At 39.0% G+C, this 20381-nt stretch overlaps 1 protein-coding gene across 2 annotated transcripts in view; it reads right to left on the minus strand.

Moving 5' to 3' along the window:
* Positions 1-1755: 1755 nt before the first annotated feature.
* Tafa1 (TAFA chemokine like family member 1) overlaps positions 1756-20381 on the minus strand; it is a 519205-nt gene continuing 500579 nt past the window's right edge. For both annotated transcript variants that reach the window (XM_057793134.1, XM_057793125.1), the window contains exons 4-5: positions 10571-10695; positions 1756-3855 (exon numbers count right to left, since the gene is read on the minus strand). In XM_057793134.1, the coding sequence (XP_057649117.1) occupies positions 3838-3855; positions 10571-10695 (143 nt within the window). In that variant the 3' untranslated portion in view covers positions 1756-3837. The remainder of the gene's footprint in view (positions 3856-10570; positions 10696-20381) is intronic.

Genomic DNA, 20381 nt, shown 5'->3' on the forward strand with positions numbered 1-20381 from the left:
ACATAACGCCTGTGAGTTCTAGGAAATTAGCTTCCATCCCCCATGCCACTTGTCCCAAATACTCCTGTTCCTAATTCTGCCTTTCATCATGTCTTCTTGTATTTATAAAATATGTGGAGATGGCTTCAGTCTTAACTTTTACTAAACATAAGCCCTCCTGTTTAGAAGATAATAACTCACTCAAAAAGACATGACACGTCCCTGTGTCACATAGACTTTAAGAGCTTTTGAAATGGAACTGCCTTGAGAGGCAGAGGCAGGTGGATCTCTGTGAGTTCGAGACCAGCCTGGTCTACAAGAGCTAGTTCCAGGACAGGCTCCAAAGCCACAGAGAAACCCTGTCTCGAAAAACCAAAAAAAAAAAAAAAAAAAAAAAAAAACAAAACAAACAAAAAAAAAAAAAACAAGTGAAATGGAACTGCCAAGCTTAGTTAGTAGAGAAACTCCATGTACGTGAGGAATGGGTGATTTTCCTCCTATAAACAATATTTACGCCCTCCATAACTTACTGTATCTGTGACAATAGCAAAGTGGCATAATATACCACACCATAAAATCATGACATTGCTTTGTGAAAGCTACATGATTTAATCGAAAAGAGATGTTGGCTGTGTGTTGGTGAAACCACTCGTTACGCGGTGCTAGACAATGCTGAGTAGTCAACTTCTCAATGTGCTTGTGGAACCAATGGATAGGTAAATCCAAGCACCCAAAACGTCAACAAATGAACTGGGCTCACTTCAAAAATCTTTGAACAAGCTTCATTTGTTCTTTTATCAAGAACAGAAGTCTGGTTGAAGCGTAGTGTGTGTGTGTGTGTGTGTGTGTGTATCAACAATGTTACTGATTATTCATGGTATGCGGAGCACAAGCTTAAAATTGATATTAGTCATACACACTAATCCCTTTATTATCATATGCATGTGATAAAATTTTGTGCACCACAAATGTGTAGGCTCAGTAGGCAGATGGTAGCGACTGAATTCCCCAAATTTGAACAAGTTAAATTTAAACACAATTTGATGGTTCACACATTTGTGTAAGGGGCTTGGACGAATCTAAATTGCATTTGACATTTACAAATATTTGCACTGTCTTATTGGATGGCTGCCTGATTCTGATGTGATTTATTTCTCTAGGTCTCTTCAAGGGATGTTACTGTCTGAATTTATGGGTGTCAGTGAGCTAACAGACGTAACCCTCTAGGCTAGGTCTAACATTGGGTTAGAGCTTCTGGTGCCCACATACTGATCTCTCTCTCTCTCTCTCTCTCTCTCTCTCTCTCTCTCTCTCTCTCTCTCTCTCTCTCGTGTGTGTGTTCCAGAATTGTCTTACAATGAGAGGTTTTGCATAATAGAGGAGTCTGCTTCTTTCTCATTGGTCTTTCATCTGGGATCAAAATTAGTAGAAGACTCTAGGGGACACTAATGTCATAGCTCAGTCCACCCTTCAGAGAACGTGACACAAAAACAACATTTGCTGCCATTTAAGTGAAGTTGGCTCATTTAGTTTTAGGAATGTTAGGGATTTTATGTAAAACTCTAGACTTCTGTGTTTCCTGAAAAACTGAAGATGTGACAATATGGTGATGGTAAATTCGTCTAGAAGTGAATTTTTGTAGGCTCCCATTTCGATCCTATTTAGCAAAGTGATGTCCCACACTGTCTTTAGGTGTGTTCGAGGCACTGTTAAATTCTCTGTCAAACATTTCTACTTTAACTTTAAGTTTTTTCTTAACTATATAATTATTAGGGTTTATGGTTTTAATATAATTTATCTTTTCTTTATGGTTTTAATCTGAAGATGACAGATAAGAAGTAATCTCTCTCTCTCTAAAAGATATTGCTTGCCACTTGAATCTTCACTGTAAAACCCAGAAAGGACTGCTGGAATGAAGGTTTTTGTTGTTTTGGGGCAGGGGTCTCGCTGTGTATCCCAGGCAGACTTGGAACTCCTCACAGCCCTCCTCTTTCCATATCTCAAGTACTGGGATCTCAAGTAGTGGGTAGCTATCATTTGCAAACACACCTGGGTACTGGAATGAATTTTATATTCCCTTTTTAGCAAGAATCCACACTGTTTGGAAGTCTCAATTTTACAGTCAAGATTTCTATTTCTTTCTCCAGATGTTTTTTTACAGGCCTTCAAGATACAGAATCAAATTTTCTGGTTAGAAGTTCACACATTCAATCAAACTTCAGGCTGTTTAGGTAGAGTTAAAGGGGTGTCTTGAGTTTTACTTAAGGTTTGATACTAGAGAGTCCAGAGTCAGGGGCCGCAGTGCTGTTGATTTAGGAAGAGTCTCCAACAACACAGAGGCCAGAGATTAAGTTTTGGAGAAAACAGAACACAACACTTGCACTTCAGGGATGACACGGTAACAGGAGGGTAAAGTTCCATTAAAACTTCCCCCAGGAAAAGCAGATCTTAAGCAGGAAGATGTTTACTCTTAGTTCAGTAACTCCAAAAAGACAGGGGAAATGACTTTGTGGTGGGGGTGAGCCCCATGTAATTATCAGCGTGACCCACATGGAAGTGACCCAGTTGTCATTGGATTTATCACTACAATCATGTTCATCAATTTCTAGGTTTCAAAATATTTTATTGTTGGCAATAGTAGCCTCCATAGTTTCAAAGACCTTCTAGCTAACTACAAATATGAACAGGGTCTTCTTGTGATTTGGTTGAAGCAGAGTCTGTAAAACTAAATGGCAGACACAGAGGACAAGTGGGTTAAGAAAGAAGTTATTTACCACTTTAATAGGGCTGTCCAACATTTGGTCACATAGATCACAGGGAAACCTAATTGCTTTCATAGCCTTCCTATCTCACCAGAGGAGATGCGAATACTCTAGGAAAAAGCAAATCAAACATAGAAAGAGGAGCCTTGATAAGACGCGTCACTATAGTATGACGTGGTTAGCAATGCCAGACTTTGTATTTAATCAGAGGACACTTCTGCAATCTAGGACAGCTATACAAAGCCCTAAGACATTGTATTTACAGGATTTATTAATATAGGGATCTACATCCTGCCAGAGTCTTAAAAGCGTGGTGGAGCAGCTCCCTCAAGAATCCTCATTTGCCTATCTGTGGAAAAGCTAGTAGTTCTAAAAATATTTTCCTGGAAGAGGTTAGAACGGTTATTATATATCAATCGAATATAAAGTATGATTATGTAAGCCAAGCTTGCATGCTAATATTGCACAGGTAGAAAGCAATAAAACAAGACGATGAGCTTCCTTGGGTCACCAGGTAGAAGCAAAGGGAAGCTCTTGACTCAGTGTTGTCAGGATGCCTCAGATTCCAGGAGTCCGCTTGCAGCTGGCCTTCCAGGGAGAGCGCCATGTTAGATTCTCACACGGGCATGTATCTTCCTCACCAAGAGAAAAAGAAATGGCAAACAAAACAAAACCGACCAAACATCCAAAACCAAAAGGGATACACCAGCCACCTCGCACTATGGTACTGTTCATTTCTTGAAGAGAATATATAATATTTCAAAATATTATATATACATATATTTCAAATGGTACAAAGTAATGGTAGTTCCAAGTTAGAAGATGGTTGATCGTTCTTCATGATCCTCCAAACCTCACTGAGAAAACTTGTTTGTTTTGATTTTTTTAAAGTCTTTTTCCCATGATGCTGCCAGAAAAATCCCGAGTCTTCTTATGGAGTACTCTGTTTCACAAAGCAAATGCACTCTGATTATCTGGTAACCAGTCAAAGTGCAAATAAGAGTTCCATTTGGCTTGCAAGTATGTAAGCTATTTTAAATCCTCGCAATGTATTTTCCACAGGTTGTTTTCCCTATTTGTACAATGAATGCTTCTGTTAGGTTCTTGGGTGAATCTGAAATCAAAGAAAGAAAGAAAGATATTTCAGTAATAAAAGAAATGAAGACAAAAGAAATGTGCACATGCAGAACATGAGGATGTCTTTAATTTCATTGTGTTCATTTAGGTGGTTTCCATTGATACCTAAAATATGTGAACAGACGCTCCATATTTCCATAAATCCATTCAGATCCTTTGTGTCAAAACCAAGAAGAAAGATTCTTAGAGAAATGACTACCCAGAGCTGGCTTCATGGCTATACAACCGCTATCCAATTCCATGGGTTCTGGACTAATAAGGGTCCCACAGGTGGTTTATTTCCTCGCTACTGCTGTGTAGAATTTACCAATACATTTTTAATGAGGATCTTGCATTTTCTTGTTGCATTGGGCACGTAAATTATGTAATCAACCTCTGCTCCTATGATGAGCATTTGAACTCGTCACCTCATGGCCTTGTGTAGCTGTTCGTGCATGTGGATTAGTCCGTGCATGTGGAGGAACAGAGGAAGACCTTTGTAAGATGAGGAACTGTAGCAACCAATGATGAGTGTTAACTGGGAATCAAGAACATGCCTATACATCTATACATGCCACTTAGTCCATCTCAGTATGGACCCAAAGATTCAAATGTTAAGGACATATGCATGCTCGAGGAACCACTGGCTAAGAACATGAACAAGGACTCTATCAGGGAGAAGCCAGCTGAAGGAAATAAATTATTGTTCTTTATCATCTCAGTGTCTTGTGATATTAGGACCAAACCCGTGGTCTTGTGCACACCAGGGTATCACAGAGGTACATTCCAAGTCCTCTTAACTCGTGATAGTTTTGGAAAATGATCTTTCTGAATCCAGGAGTACAAATGAATTCATGTCTTTCAGAGTTAGGTAGAGCAATATTAAAAATTCGCACTCAAATATTGCTTGGTCCAGGTACAGAATTGCATGGGAATTTTTCATAAATTTATCTTGAATTCTCTTTTTACAATAATGGAGATTTTTTTAAAAAGCACTATTTCCTTTATTCCAATGGTGGACATAACTTTTGGTTGACAGTGTCTTCTTGTCCACTGCAAAAAGGATATAAAGTAACATTATAAATAAGATAAAGTAACATTCACCAAACTGAATTGAAACTGCCTTTTTTTTTTCCAACTCTGTCTTTCCTCCATACCCCAACACAGAAGATTGGGAGACTCTGTCATGTTGCCAACAAATCCTGGGGACATTAACACATTAAAATTAGACACCAGAGGCTTACCTGTACTTCCTGACTAAACTAATGATTGTGTTGATCATTTCATGGGGAAATGGCACTGTGTGAAGTAGTTTATCTTCCCTTCACACATTTTTCTGACCCTTTCAGCCAACTCCATGTTTAAAGCTCCTCCTTTCCCTCCCAATTTTGCTTTCTAATCTTGACAGTAATTTGATATTACTTCCTTGGAGGTTGGTATTCTCCTCTCCCTCCCTTTCTGTATTTCAATTGGAAATTGAATGGAAATCAGAAGTGTAATGTCAGAGTCTCTCAAAACATTTTAGACCTGGTAGAATTTTAGTGAAAAAGCTATAATGTGTCAAAACTGATATTCCTCTCTTCCTTAAATATAAAAGAATTGTTGGGGTAATTAGGATGGACAAAAACTGTCAAATTCAAAGTCATCATCTGAAGGAGGCCAAGAGACCATCAACAGAGGACCATGGAGTGTGTTGGCCACTCACAAAAGCAGTGACTTTACAAAATGACTATTATTCTTTGTTGTGTAATTTAAGGTTCAATATCTCCTTACTTAAGTAGAAAAAAACCCTTGAGTTTACAAGACACACTAATTATTGTTTTTCCCCACTGGTTTGAAGAAAACCCACAGTTGATCGATTCTTCCCAAAGAAATCAATCAGTCTACGTTCTACAATCTTCATCCTTTTGTTTTTCTTTCCAATTGACTACAATTTTCTCTGAATTTCATCCCTTTATCTTAAGTATCTTCAAAGCACTCGACATCCCATTTCCAGGTGTGTATGTGTATATATACACTAACATATATATGCTCCAAATAGCTCATTTCCTCTGTGGGAAATTCTGCTGCTCTAAATCAAGCTATTGTGCCTCCGATATAAGGTTTCTGTGATACTGAGCATGAGTACAGCCTCACCAAAATTCCAAGTCTTTATTTGACACATTATTTTAAATAAAAGAAGTGCTAAGAAATATCTGGAAACACAGAAAAAGATTTTAGGCAACATTTAGTTTAGTTTTGCTATTATATAACAATAAAACAATTTAATCAAATAACTCAAGCAATGCTCAAGGTGAGGAAAGTTAATGTGTGGCTATGACACTTTGCTTCTCCCTAAAGGAGTGTGATACTAATGCTATTCTACTTCACTGAATCTTTGAACAATTCCCAAACATGAATACTTCATTCCTATATGGTGACTCCCAGGGATCTGCTGTCTTTCTAAGGTTTATCTCTCCAAATTCCTTGGTAGAAAATGATTTGCCTTGTTCCATCTATCTTCTCTTCCTCCTTAGTTTATACTGTCTCTAATACTCACGATTACCATGAGTCATTTGCGCTGTGGCTTGCTACCTTAGCCTGTTCATTCTGGTTTAGGTGATACATGTGATTTCTACTCTCCAGCCCTCCTTTAAAAATGAACACTGGAAATATTTAAAGTACATCACACAGTGAAACATTTTGTCAGTATTACAGAGACTTTCTGAGTCCCCCTTTTCCTGGAAGGTTTTAGTGGTTTTTGATTTCCCAGGGAAAAGAATCAAGTGTCTAGGAACTTTTTGGCAAAGACCTTTACCATAGAAATTGTTTTATTTATTTATCTTTGGTTATGTGTGCATACATATTTTCTCTGTGTGTGTTGTGTTGTGTGTGTGTGTGTGTGTATACACATGTACATGGAGCTCACCAGAGGTTCATGTCTTCATCTAGGACCCTGTGCTGTGTTTTCTGAGACAGGGTCATTCATTTAACCCAGAGCTTATAGATTTGGCAAGAATAATTGGCCAGCAGGATATAAACATGTGTTATCGTAGCTTTTAATGTGGGGCATGGCAGTCTGGTTTTAGTTCTTTATACTTGCCAGCAATTGTTTTAACAACTACCCCATCTCCTTGGCCCTAGAGTTAGTATTTAAACTAACAGCTCGAAAGAAATGCTCACTTCCCTTAAAGTTGTTACGTATGGGACCATTAAAGGGTTTATTCTTAGAGTTTATTTTTTTAATTTATTAGATTTAAAAAAATACCAATTCAAATTCCCACTCCCTCTCCTCCTCCCATTCCCTACACACATCCTCCCATCTCACTCCCATCCAATCCCAAGAGAGGGCAAGGCACCTAGCCTGTGGATGGTCCAAGACCCTCCCTACTATATCTAGGCTGAGCAAGGTATACATCCAAAGAGAATAGGATCCCAAAAGCCAGTACATGCAGTAGAGATAAATCCCAGTGCCACTGCCAGTGGCATCTCAGCCTGCCCCAACCATGCAACTGTAAACCACATTTCGAGGGACCAGTCTGATCCTTTGCTTGTTCCTTCCCAGTCCAGCTGGAGTTGGTGAGCTCCCATTAGCTCAGGTAAACTGTTTCAGTGGATGAACCCTTCATGGTCTTAACCTCTTTGCTCATATTCTTATTCCTTTTACTCTTCAACTGGACCTTGGGAGCTCAGTTCAGCGCTCCCTGAAGCTTGGTTCAGACCCTTACAGTTGCTTTGGAAAGGTAAGTTGCATTTTCAGGTTCCTGAGCTGCTTACAGGGACTAATGGTGAGGCTATCAACTGTGGTTCTTTCAAATTAGTGAACACATTGTCACTATCTAGAGAAACACAATTTCTCTGTGTTCAGTTTTAAAATAGTATTTGATAATTTATTGAGTGCTAAGAATAATAGTGAACTAAAAAGCAAGGCTTCTTTCCCCATTAAATTCTTCTTTTTGTGTAGAGAGATGTGTTCAATTAACCTCCAAAAAAGGACATTTAAAACCTGTACCTGGAGATGGAGAGATGGCTCAGAAGTTAAGAGTATTGGCTGCATTTACAGAGAATCCGAGTTTTCCCTCAGCACTCACATTGTGGCCTACAACCCTTTGTAACTCCAGTTTCAGGGGACCTAATAACCTCTTCTGGTCTCCGTGGGTACCAGGCACACACATGGTGCACAGAGATACATGCAGGCAAATTACTCATACACATACAAACAAATAAATCTAAATAAGTTTAAACTACAAAAAAAGAGAAAAGAAATGTTCACTTGTAATTTTAAAGGTTAAGAGTTTAGAATATCTTTTAACTTTTTCATTTTTAAAATAGTGGGCAGTGTTCATTTTAAACCAATCTTACATATAAGAAGAAAATGAGTAGTTTCTTTTATGTTTCTTACCTCTTAGATAACAATAAAAATTGAGCTCGTAATGATTGAAGTCCCTCTGTGAATTAAACTACTTTTAAAATCAAATTGCTAGAGTCAATATTTGAAATGGGTAGGCCTACATGTAATCTCATAGGAAAAGTACACGGAAGTGTGTGAAAAATTACTATAGACCCTGTTTTGGGGATATCTTATCTAAGAGGTGGTGTTAGTCTACCACCTGCTCTGAATGTGGGTTCCTGGATGAATGAATGTCTGGGCTCAATGGCTGTGTTTCCTGCTCAAAAGAGTCTTTTCTCCCAATCTGGGAGTTCTTAGGAATCTAGCAGAGAAAAGGTGAGAGCAATGTCTGCTCCTCTCAGTGTTTATAAAGCACAACCTTATCCAGTGTCCTCTTTGCCCACTCTGAAAGTAGCCTTGAGAGAATTCTCAGGTGTGTGAGAACACATACACCCTCAACTTTCAAAGCAGTATCAGCCATGGTTTATTTCTCTCATACCTTCATTTGCCTGGGTCAATCTCTGTGCACCCAAGGTAGAGCAAACAGCTGCTATAACCTCAATTACAATGACCAGGTTCTGCACAAGCCTCCTTCAAAGTGGAAAGGGTTTGGAGGTGCATTACAACATGCCGGCCAGATGGTTAAAATAGAGGTAGAATTTGGATATAAGTTGAACAGTTCTCAAAAAAGTATCATAAACTATTTCTGGATATTTTCATTTTTTAGTTTGTTTCATTCTTACTTTTAGTACAAAGTCTATTTTCCAAAGAGTTTCTGAATTGGTATTCATGAAATTTTCTATACTTAAATACTAAAATAATTTGAGTTGGATTAATTTTCATTAATGAGTTTTGGATTCTTAGCAATGGGGTGCCTTCCATATAGGACATCAGTCACCATTTGAAGAAAGACTGAGCCTTAGCATAAGACACTTAAATGATTTGTTCCAAACATAATTGATTGGACTCTAACTAAAAATCAGAGTAGCTTCAAGTGTTCTAGTTTGTCCAGGTATGTTTCAGAGAAAACATAACCAGAGCCAAAATTGGCCTCCTCCATCAGCTAATTAAAACAATTTTTTTGAGTATAAGTAACCTGAGCCAGCCTCATTTCTTGACGCTTTCTTATGTAAGTGTTTAATTGAAATGTGAGGCAAAAACCTGTGCTGAATTATTCAGAGACTCGAGGATTCATATTAATAAGCTGAGGTTGTTCAGAAATCCCTCTTGACCATAAGTCAAGGAATTATGGCCATTTGTTGGCCACTATAATCACATGAGTAGCTAGACTTGATGCTCCTTTGTTTTGTATGTGAGAACTTGAATGTTTCATATAGTATTATGTAACTTTATTGCTGATTTCTGTACCACACAGCTTTAAATTGACAGTATGATATTGAGAAGCTGTAATTTTACTAATTGACAGTATGATATTGAGAAGAAGGATCATATGAAGGTTCATTATGTTGTAACTAAAATTAAAAAATTGAATAACCTTTTGTTAGAGTAAAGTTTATCATGTGGACTTCGAACTGGTAAAGATCACTTTTAAATGACAAGAAATGAAAGCACACGAACCCAATTACAGGTACTCAAACAAACATACAGGCACATACATACTCTCCAGGGCTGATATGTTGACAGGGAATACATAGCATAGGATGATACCAGCTGTCAAATTATTTTCATGCATTTGTACTGTGAATAAATAATCTCTCTTAAGCATCCAGAACTCCACTTACCTTCCCCCCTTAGGTGTCTCACATTCCAGACACATTTCAGTCCCTACATGATTAATGGTTGGCCTAGCCATATCACCCCACCCTGGTATAGGAGTATAACACCGATTCTAAAGGACGAGGCAACGTTACCTACAGACTTCAAACATTTTAGGAAGCTCCTGGTTTAGCCAGAGAAACCAGGAATAATTAATGATTTTACAAATCTCTTTGTATTTCTCTAAAATGTCATTAAAATTCCTTTAAACATGATTGTCCTTAAACACAGTCTTTTTCAGCATGCCACCTGAATGAATGAAGCAAGCCATGTACTTATCACTCTGAGCACTGTGGTTGGAAGATACATTCCCCAAGTAACCACCCTACTGATGCCTCCTTTCTTGCTTTATTTGTGATTCTGTAACATAAAGAACTACACCATGCAAAAAGGTCAAGTTCTAACTTTCAATTCATTGGTGGACACTAACCCACTCAATCCAGAATACATCCTGATAAAGGAAATCTCCCCTCCTGTCCCACTCAAAGCCCTTCAGACTGCTGCCAATGCAAGAGCAAAGCAAATGGTACAATCTGAGACATGAATGCAGTATTTGAAGTGGACTTACTCTTGTGGTCTTAATTTTGTTGCCTGTGGCACACATCCATCCAGAATTGTCAGGGAGTGTCTTACATTCTTCTCCTTCTAGGCAGGGCTCCATCTCACACCACCATTTCCCAATCACTATGGAGGCTGCGGGAAAACAGGAAACAACTGTATTTGGTACTTTGCCTTATAACCCTGTTCTGATGCTGTATTCTTCTGTAGGTTTTAATATTCTCTGAAGCACAGTAGGTATACTTCCATCTTCTAAGACTGACTAGGAGAGACACATCAAGAATACAGTATAATACATTACAATGCAAATATAACGATGTCATCATCCTGTCCAAATTCACCTCATATAGTTAAAATAAATGAGGAATGAAACACTTTTGTGTCATTCTGTCGGTGACAAGGTCTTGCTAAGTAGCTCTTCCTGGCCTGAAGCTTGCTATGTGGGAGACTTACTCTCAGAGTTTGAGGGATTTCGACTCACTACTTTTTGTAGATGAGGCACCTTGTGCTATTTTTTTGCCAGTTAATGGGGCAAAGAGTTGAGTATTCTTTAGAATGACTAACGCATTCTTTCCAGAAAGGCCAGTTTATCCACTCAGTATTAGGTTTATCCGATAGCCTACGTCCTTTGAGAATTTCAAAGCCCTAACAAAAGGGGGAAAAAAAAAGCAGAACTAAAAGCGTAGAAGCAGAGCTGTAAAGTACAAATCAAGAGTAATGATGAAGACAAGCCCGTTCCTTTGCAGCCAAAGGTGCAGTTGATATGGGCAGTGGTTTACCTTTCATGTGTTTGAAAAGCTGTGGAAGAGCTATACAAGCCCAACCTCAGATGAAACTGTCTTTTGGGGGTTATATCAAGGATGGTCATATGCAGACACTGGCAATGAATACACACACACACACACACACACACACACACACACATATATACGAATACACACATATATAACAGTTTTTGATAATGATACTTAATAAAACAATGAAAAACAAATATCTGTTATGCTGTGGTTTTCATTGTGTTAGTTCCTCACAAATCCACCTGGGTTTGTTCCATTTGAAGATCTAAAAAGAAGGGCCTGGAGAGAGGGCTCAAGGGCTAAGAGCACTTCCTACTCTTGCAGAAAAACTGGGGTTCAGCTCCCAACACCCACACAGTGGCTCACAACCGGAGTCTGTAACTCCAGCTCTAGGGGATGCAAGGTTCTCTCCTAGCTTCAAGGGCACCAGTCATGCACACAGTGCACATACGTACAAACAGGTCAACACTCATATGCATGAAATAAAAATAAGTAAATCCCCCAAATAATAGCAACAATAAACACACATGCTTAAAATGGCAAATGGCAACCATTTTTTTTTGTTGTTGTTTGGCTGGTTATTCAAATTCTATACTGGGCCTCCGGCTACTCAGCCATCTTGCCTCCCATCCCCAAAGGGAATCAGCTACCATGATTTTAAATCATAGTGGTAAAGGAGCCAAGCAATACTTATGTCTCAGAAGATGAATATTAAAATGTAGGGAAGTAGGAACACATTAAAATTCTCCATGCTTCCTGTGTTAACTATAGGGATTAGATTTCTATCTTAAATATATGTGGTATACACTCCCAAACAGCCACTTGAATTTAGACTTTCCTTCTTCCACACTTTTTAAATTAAAAGATTTATTTATTTATTTTTAGTGTGTGTGGATATTTTGCTTGTGTGCTTCTCTGTAACACCACATACATGCGGTACACGAAGAGGGCCATAAGAGGGCATCAGATCCCCTGGAACTAGAGTTACAGATGGTTGTGAGTTGCCTGCTGGGTATAGGAAGTCAACCCAGGCCTCTGGAAGAGTAGCAGTGCTCCTAACTGCTGAGTCATCTCTTCAACCCCATTTCACACTTCCTTTAGCTCATTTCCCTTAGATTTCAATATTGCTTCGGCAGTGCATTGAGTCAAAATCACTGGACAGGGTTATGTAGACAAAAATCATACCTGCTCCTTTATATCATGAATTTAAGAACATTTTCGGGGGCGATTTTGTCACATTCATGTGGAACAGACCAATGCAAATATGATGCCTCCATCAGGTTTGCTAAGAAGGCGTCAGAGGTCAAAGTTCACTAAGCCTTCTATCCATGTACAGGACAGCATGAGATGATGAGACAAACAAAATTCTTCCCATGGTTCAGCCTTACAACGCAACTGTCTAGTTATTTTTCTCGCTAATACCAGTACTTGCTCTACAACAGGCATACAGAAGGGCGGGTTTTTTTATGACATGTGTAAAAGGACTTATTCATGCTGATGAATAGGTGAGCGTATTAAATAAGACAGTCTAAATTTTCCACAGCAAAGAAAACCAATGTCATGTTGTGAAGGAACAAAAATAAATGGTAAAACTTTAATAACGTGAAAGAAAAATAAGGATTTGCTGGTATTTATTGAAATCCTGTAACATGTGGTTCCCTTCAGCTGGTGTATAGCCAGAAACAATTCATTCACATTTATTGCCAACACCAATGTTCTCTTGTAAAGCCTGCCCCATATTTCTATACCATGGCCCTGAACTGAACAGATACCATCTGACCTCCTCTCTGAGGGGAAAATACTCTCCTAACAATTCTTTCACTGAGCATGTTGCCATGTATTTTCTTCTCACAGAGGCGTAGTGATAACGACCACGTGGCAATGGGTCAGCCTGTAGTATTTAAGCCTGCTTCTACAGCCCTGTGCTCCCTCCCTTCCCTCAGGAAGCTCTCTGCCCTCTTTGTGCTGCCCTACTTTCCTAAAAGCTACTACCAAAGCCGCTTCCCTTTATCCTGGGCACTAATGTTTCCTAGATAAATGTATAGACAGACAGACAGAAAAGAGTTCTCAAACTCAAGAAGCACCTTTAAGTAAAAGCTTTAAAGAGCCACAGACTGCTGTGGGAAAGGCTCCATGTAGATGGAAATATCCCTAGATATGTTTATAATAGCAAAACATTTGGACCATGGCGTTCTTGACAGAATGAAGTTGCTGATCTGCCTTTCCTCTGTGAATCTGGTTAATCATCCAGCATGGCCTTATTTGATGGACCACCCCATCATGCGGGCATCTTCAGAAATACTTCTTCTCATCCTAAGTCAAACTGCAGTCCCTAATTCTGACTTTTTTCCATAAACTTGTATTTCTTTAATATCTTTTATATGATTGACAGAGACCGTTTCAAACTACCCCTTTCCTTTGCTTAAATTGGAAGATATTTTAAACCTTCAAACTTAGAAACAGTTAAACTCTGTTAAACTTCATAAAATGAGCTTTATCAGTGCAATTTAGCTGTTCTATGATATTTTTTAAAATGGAGATAAAATTAAAAGAAGAAAAACATGAATATAAAAATTCCTTTTTCCTGCTCAGCACATATTTCTGAAATAATATAAAACTGATGTGTGCATTTAGTAGTATAACTTTGGTTAGTTTCCTGAAATGTATTCAAATTTCATTTCTTAATTGTTCCTTAATTTTACACATGAATGAAAGACATTATTTGATTCTTTTCTTTATTACCTTTCTGTTCTCCCCATTCCTTCCCTTTAGACCCCTTCTTTGTCCAACATAGTCTACTTTCGTTCCTCATACTAATATATATATATACACACACACATATATATATTAAAAATATACACTTAAAATCTAGAGTCTACATCTGAATAATTTTTCATTGTCTCAAATTATAGCAGTTAGTAATACCTATAACTATCATTTACTGAATATCAGTCATGTGTTTCTATATTGGATTGTTTTTCATCTTGAGGATCTTTATTATGTAGCCCAGGTTGGCCCACACTTAATGATACATCTGCTTCCACCCCTGAGGATTAGCACTGCAGTGGTGTGTCACCCCTCCTGCCCCCTGTACTAAGAACTGAAAATGTATTACATCATCCTCCCAGGGGTTACTATGGAGCCCTAGTGGTTAGTTTTTCCAGGTTTACAGAGGTAAGAGGGCCTCCTGAACATCTTAAACACAATCCTTGCAGAGCTCACATTTTTATAGCTTTGTGTTCAGAATTCGGAGAACTTAAAACAATTATTGATTGCTGAGTGAATGAATTCTCCCTGCCATATTACTGCTGAAAATAATTTCATGTCAAACAAACACATACAGAAAATAAAAACCATTCAGTGTCTGATGAAATTAGTTTCAGCACGCTTGCTGCTTCTCCGGTCTGAGATGCGATCTGCTCGGTTCCATTAGTTACAACATTGTAACAGAAATCCCCACCAGGGAACAATTTTGGAAGTGAGGGATGCTGTGTGGCAGATCTGTAGCTGTGACAAGGGCTTTTTCATCCCTTAGAAAAACCGAGTTAATTAAACACTATCATCTACAAAAACGACTTCCTCTTTTCCCTAGTGATTATGAAAGGGGGCCTTTAAGGTCCCTTTTAACCCCGAGGTTCAGGGATTTGCTCTGCGAATGTGTCACGTGCAGGAAATATCTGATCTTCAGCCCTTTTAAGGATGTTCATGTCTCCTGGAGAGATTCTTAAAAATCACTAAAGCCCCTTTAATCATGAGTCCTGGATTTCTCCCGTATATCAGATCATATTGCTGCCGGGCCAAAAAGATACTGTATGGAGAATCAAACCGCCTGTCAGTGAGACTCTAGATGAGCGGGCATCCTTGTTGGATACTGCTTCTGTTATCACTACTGCCGTTGATGAGGGGATGCAGTGAGATACTAATAGGCGCTAAGTTTAATAAATATAGCACAGAAGCGTCGTATTGAACAAGAGTAGAAATCCATCTTTTATCATCTCAGCCAACAGCGGTTGACTCTCAGGCCAGGAAATGTTTGTCGTCGCACTATTAGTATACCTAGAGTGATTAAGACCGTGACAGAGGCCCGCCATCCAGCTTCAGTCTAGATCTGGATTCTTGCCAGAGGCCCAAGCACTATTTGACACGAATAAATGGGCACAGTGATCTTCTGCGAGCAAATGTATTACCATGCTGAAAAAACAGACTGGCACTGGGCGTGGGGTGAGGGGGTGGGGGTGGAAATAGGAAAACTTTATTATACTCTGGAAGTTCTTCGGAGCAGGAAGCTAGGCTTCTGTTTGTTACTTTTCTTGAATAGGGTAAGTCACTGAAGATTTTAGAACCTAGATTCCACCAGCAAAAATGAGATACAAGTGAAGGGTGCTTGAAGAAGATGAATTGGGCAGTGGTGTGTAAGACACGAAAAGACCAAGGAGGACCCGATGTGCCTGTGAAGCTCACTGTACTCAAGGCAGACCTTAAAGGTTTTTGCTGTTGCCATTGTTTGGTTTTTCAAACTTTTGTATAAAAGACATTTTTTTCTTTCTTTTTAATTTTTGAGATTATGGTATAGTTACATTTCTACCTTCCCTTTCTCACCTTCAAACCCTCCCACATCTTCCTCCCCAGTCTCCTTCAAATCATGACTTCTCTATGGAGAAACCCTGTCTTTAAAAAAAAAAAGAAAAGACAAAAATCACTACTTTTCTTTTTGCTAGTTGTTATTGCCTACATATGTATAGTCCTAAATATTTCCGGTTTAGTATGTATAATATTAATTGCATGTTTGTTTTGGGGGCAGACCATCTGGCACTGGACAACCAATTGGTGTGCCATTGCCTGGGGATACCACCTCTCCTGCTTCCAGATTTCCTCAGTTGTCTGCAGTTCTTTGTGTTGGCTTGTGGTCTCCTGGGCTTTTCCCGTCTACTGTAGCATGTCCATTGGTGCTGTCTTTGTTCAGCTCCTGTTTGCACATCCATGTTTGTGAGACTTTATGGGTGTTGTTTCTGATGTTATCAGGAGCCAAGATCTCACACCAAAGTCCTTGATTCTCTGATCCTTGCAATCTTTCTGTACCCTGTTCCCCAAACCTTAGGCGTGGAAGAGTTTATAGATATATCCATTTCGACTGGGCTTCCCAACTCTGCATCCGGTTTGGTTGTGGTTTTCTGTGGTGGTCTCTGTCTGACAGAGCCTTCTTGTGTATTTTAGGCTAGCCTTTAAGGTGCTGCCTCCCTACCTCAGCCTTTCAAGTATCCCCAAAACAGGCACTGCCATTATGCCTAATTAACAAAAAGGCTTGATTTGGGGTTTCTGCAGTAGAACACCTAAGAAGTGCAGAGCTAGTAGCAGCATTAAAAGCACTGGGGGAAACAATGTGGCCACTAACTCCAACACCTACGTTGTCCCTCTCATGGCAGTGGACAGTGGAATAATGTACCCCCAGTGCCAAACCTCAGAAACAGAAAATTTAATCTATATGTTTTCAGGGCTAACCATTTGGTATTACACACACAAACAACATTATATTGATTGGGCAGGCTGCATTTACTTATGTAGGAACAATACAGTGTGTGTGTGTGTTTGTGCATATGTGTGTGTGTGTGTGTGTGTGTGTGTGAAAGCGAGACTATATTTTATAAGAAAGTAAGGTGTTACATGGGAGGGCTTGGATGGTGGAGAGAAATGAGAAAATGATGTAATTATATTATAATCTTTAAAAAACCAGGAGAAATCTTACATTTCCTTATTTGAGGGGTAGTAATATCTGACTGTAAGTTATCAACTTGCAAATGAATGGATATAATCTGAAACGGAAAGAGAAAACAGAAATGCCTGAAACAGTGGTTGTGAGGATTACATGCAAAAAGCATGTGAAGCACAAGGCAGACGATGGCATTTAGTAAACACTCCATACATTCTGGCTGTCATTTCCACTGGTGTCATCATTTTTTTAGAATAAAGTCACTCTAGGTAGAACAGCAGTTTGTCACAAGCTAGAGAGTACACCATTGTTCTTCAATGCTATGCCAAAGTCCCAGCTTGTTTCTATGGTTTATGAGAGTCTGAGCATAAATAAGTGGTTGAATATATGATCACGTTCATGTTCCTATAAGATTATAAGCACATCAGTCAAGATGGGTTGCCACCCTCATTTTTATCCAGCCTGTCATGCAATGGAAGAGACGGCATAGCTCCATAGGGGTGGGGCGGCTCTCCAGCCTCCCTTTTTGCAGTTGTGGGAACACAGTCATAGTAGTTTTGTCTTTATCAAAGCAAACAGAAAATCAAAGCATCGAATACCCATTCCTGCAATTTATCCAGACACCTTCTTCCCATGATCAGACATTTAAGGAAGCGGTCTAGCCTAAGACATTATGCATTGTCAAGCTCCATGGCACGTGCTGAATGACATGCCTGTGATACTGGGCCTCAAGTTTCTGTCTTAACTCCACCACTCATTAGCGACATAAATGTCAAACATGGTTTGGCTCAAGACTCAGGTTCCTCACTTACAAACTCATGGGTTATTGTGAATTTCACATGACATAAAGGGTTTAGCATAACTCATAATAAAGGTTGTATTCGCCACATGGCAGTTATTTTTTTATACGTGTGTTCATTATGTACTGTGCACGAATTTACCCATGAGTTAATGCTTGATTTTCAGTGGAAGTTTGTATGATTTATAATACACATTCATTACTAATATAGTATAACACCTAAAAATTTTAACAAATAAGCTATATAACACATATATTAATGTTACACATTCCATAACATCCATGGAATGAATAGGTATAGATAGGTTTAACTATCATTAATTCTTTCTACACTTGTTTTCTAGCACTTTCCAGACATTTCCAGAGGTAATTTTCTTTCAAAAAGGTGTCGGTGAAGGTGGGGAATGTAAAATAAGTAGGACAAAACCACAAAGGTTGGTACAATGTCTCTGGGTGCTATTGCTCCTTGAAAGCATTTGGAGAAAAGTATTATATCTATGCATTCAAAAGCTATGTGTTGACTTTTGTCCTACACATAAAACAAAGAGGCACAGTTTCCACCTTTCAGCCACTGCTAGCTTCTTACAGGAGAGACATGGATACTATCAAGAGCCAAACTGTGCTGCCTAAAGGCACAATATACCCTTCAGGGATATGAGAAGTGGGTCTAATTCAGATAAGGAGGGTGGGAGTGCCAAGAGGATTTCCCGCTGATGAAATTATTTCATTATTAAAAAACCTTCATAGTAGAACACACAGGTGTATTTTTCATAAGAGAGAGGGGCGGCTTTGCATCGGTGATAAAGTGGAAGGAAACCACCCAGTCCTCTCTTGTCATCACTGGTTGTCTTGAGCTATCTTACCACCCGCTGGGGCACATGCACTGCTTTATAAAGAATGATCTGTTCTGGTGACAGAAACTTCCAGCTTGTGCTACTCAAGGGAGAACCCCAAGCTCTTGTCACCAGTAAGCTTTCCCTTCTCCAGCTGGACATTGACACTTGAGTCCAGCCTCACTCTGCAATTTCGCTCAGGATATCTCTAAGTGTGGGTCCAGGAAAGATCCTAACCCTTTGTCCAGCTTTCTTTTAGAAGTTGGTTCAGCTAAATGCACTTTCACACCAGCATAGGTTCAATTTTGTGTGTGTGTATGTCCATGTGTTTACATGTGTATGAGCATACATGTGTGTGCTGTCCTGTGAAAGTCAGAGGTTGACATTGGGTGTCTTCCTTCATCTTTCTCCACTTCATTTACCAAGGCAAAGTCCCTCTCTCTGAACTTGTGGCTCACTGATTTCATTAGCCGAGCAAGCCAGGTGGCTCTGGGCATCACCCATTTCTGCCTCCAAAGTTCTAGGATTACAGCTGGGCTGTCTGTCTGGCATTTATGTGGGAACTAGAGGTTCAAACTTTGTTCCTCATGCTGTAGAGCAAGTGTATTATCCACTGAGCCATCTCCACAGTCCCCAGTATATGATTTTAATCAGTTATAAGAGGAACAGAAGGATTTCTGACTCTTAAGTAAATTCCATATTGCTTATATCCTGAATCTCTTAATTTAACATTTCACAGTTAAGACAGTAAACATGTCTCAGAAGCTCATAGACCACAGAAGTTGTTTGTTTTGCTGAGGCATAAATGTTTCCAAAAGTTCTTCCATTGTCCATAAAAACGTACTTGGAATTCTTCTCCTTTGATTCTGTAGCCATTATTTAACCATTTTCTAGCATTCTGAACATAGAGATAAATGTCAATAGAGAGGAACATTGCCTATAATCGTATGTGGTGGAGGCATACTGTTCCATTTGACTATGTTTTCTTACAACTTCAGAAATGTCTCCTTGGAGGACTACGTTGGTATACAAGTATTTTTTTCAATTTGAAAAGAGTATTTTGCAAAAGTATTAGGCTCTCTAATATGGTTTTTGCTAGAATTGCTACAGATTTACTATAATCAAATAATGTCGGTTATGTATGCTTTCTTCTTTTCATATGCAAAGTAATCACTTTTATGGTTATTGATATATTAAAATATCACTTTTGCTTTACTTCACTTTGCAACTGATCTGGAATACTAAATCATGCCCGGAAAATTCCTGGCATCAAGTTCATTTGCAAAGCCAGCACTCACAGCATTGGCAGTAATGGGAAAGTGGCACACTGATTGTAAGGTCTTTCATTTTAATCTCACTCCCACTAGAGAAGATTGATATAAATAAAATTTAAATAGAAAACACATTTCAGATGCCAGCAGTGAAAAAGACTTTGTCAGCCTAATGAAAAGGTATCAATTTTCTCCACTTTATTCAATAAATTGTAAGTCATTTTCTAAATGGATTAGATTAAAGGGAAGTTCAGACTCCCAGGGAGATGCTCCTGACACTGACAAGACTTTAGACAAGGGAGAAAGAACAGGGCACACAAACCTCTCAGGCCACTTCAAATCTATAAAAATTGATAGCAACCAGGGCAGATGTGTCTCTAACCCTGAGCTCACCTACTGCCTGCGCAGCCAAAT

The sequence above is a fragment of the Chionomys nivalis genome, chromosome 1 (assembly GCF_950005125.1).
Source record: "Chionomys nivalis chromosome 1, mChiNiv1.1, whole genome shotgun sequence".
Taxonomy (NCBI): Eukaryota; Metazoa; Chordata; class Mammalia; order Rodentia; family Cricetidae; genus Chionomys; species Chionomys nivalis.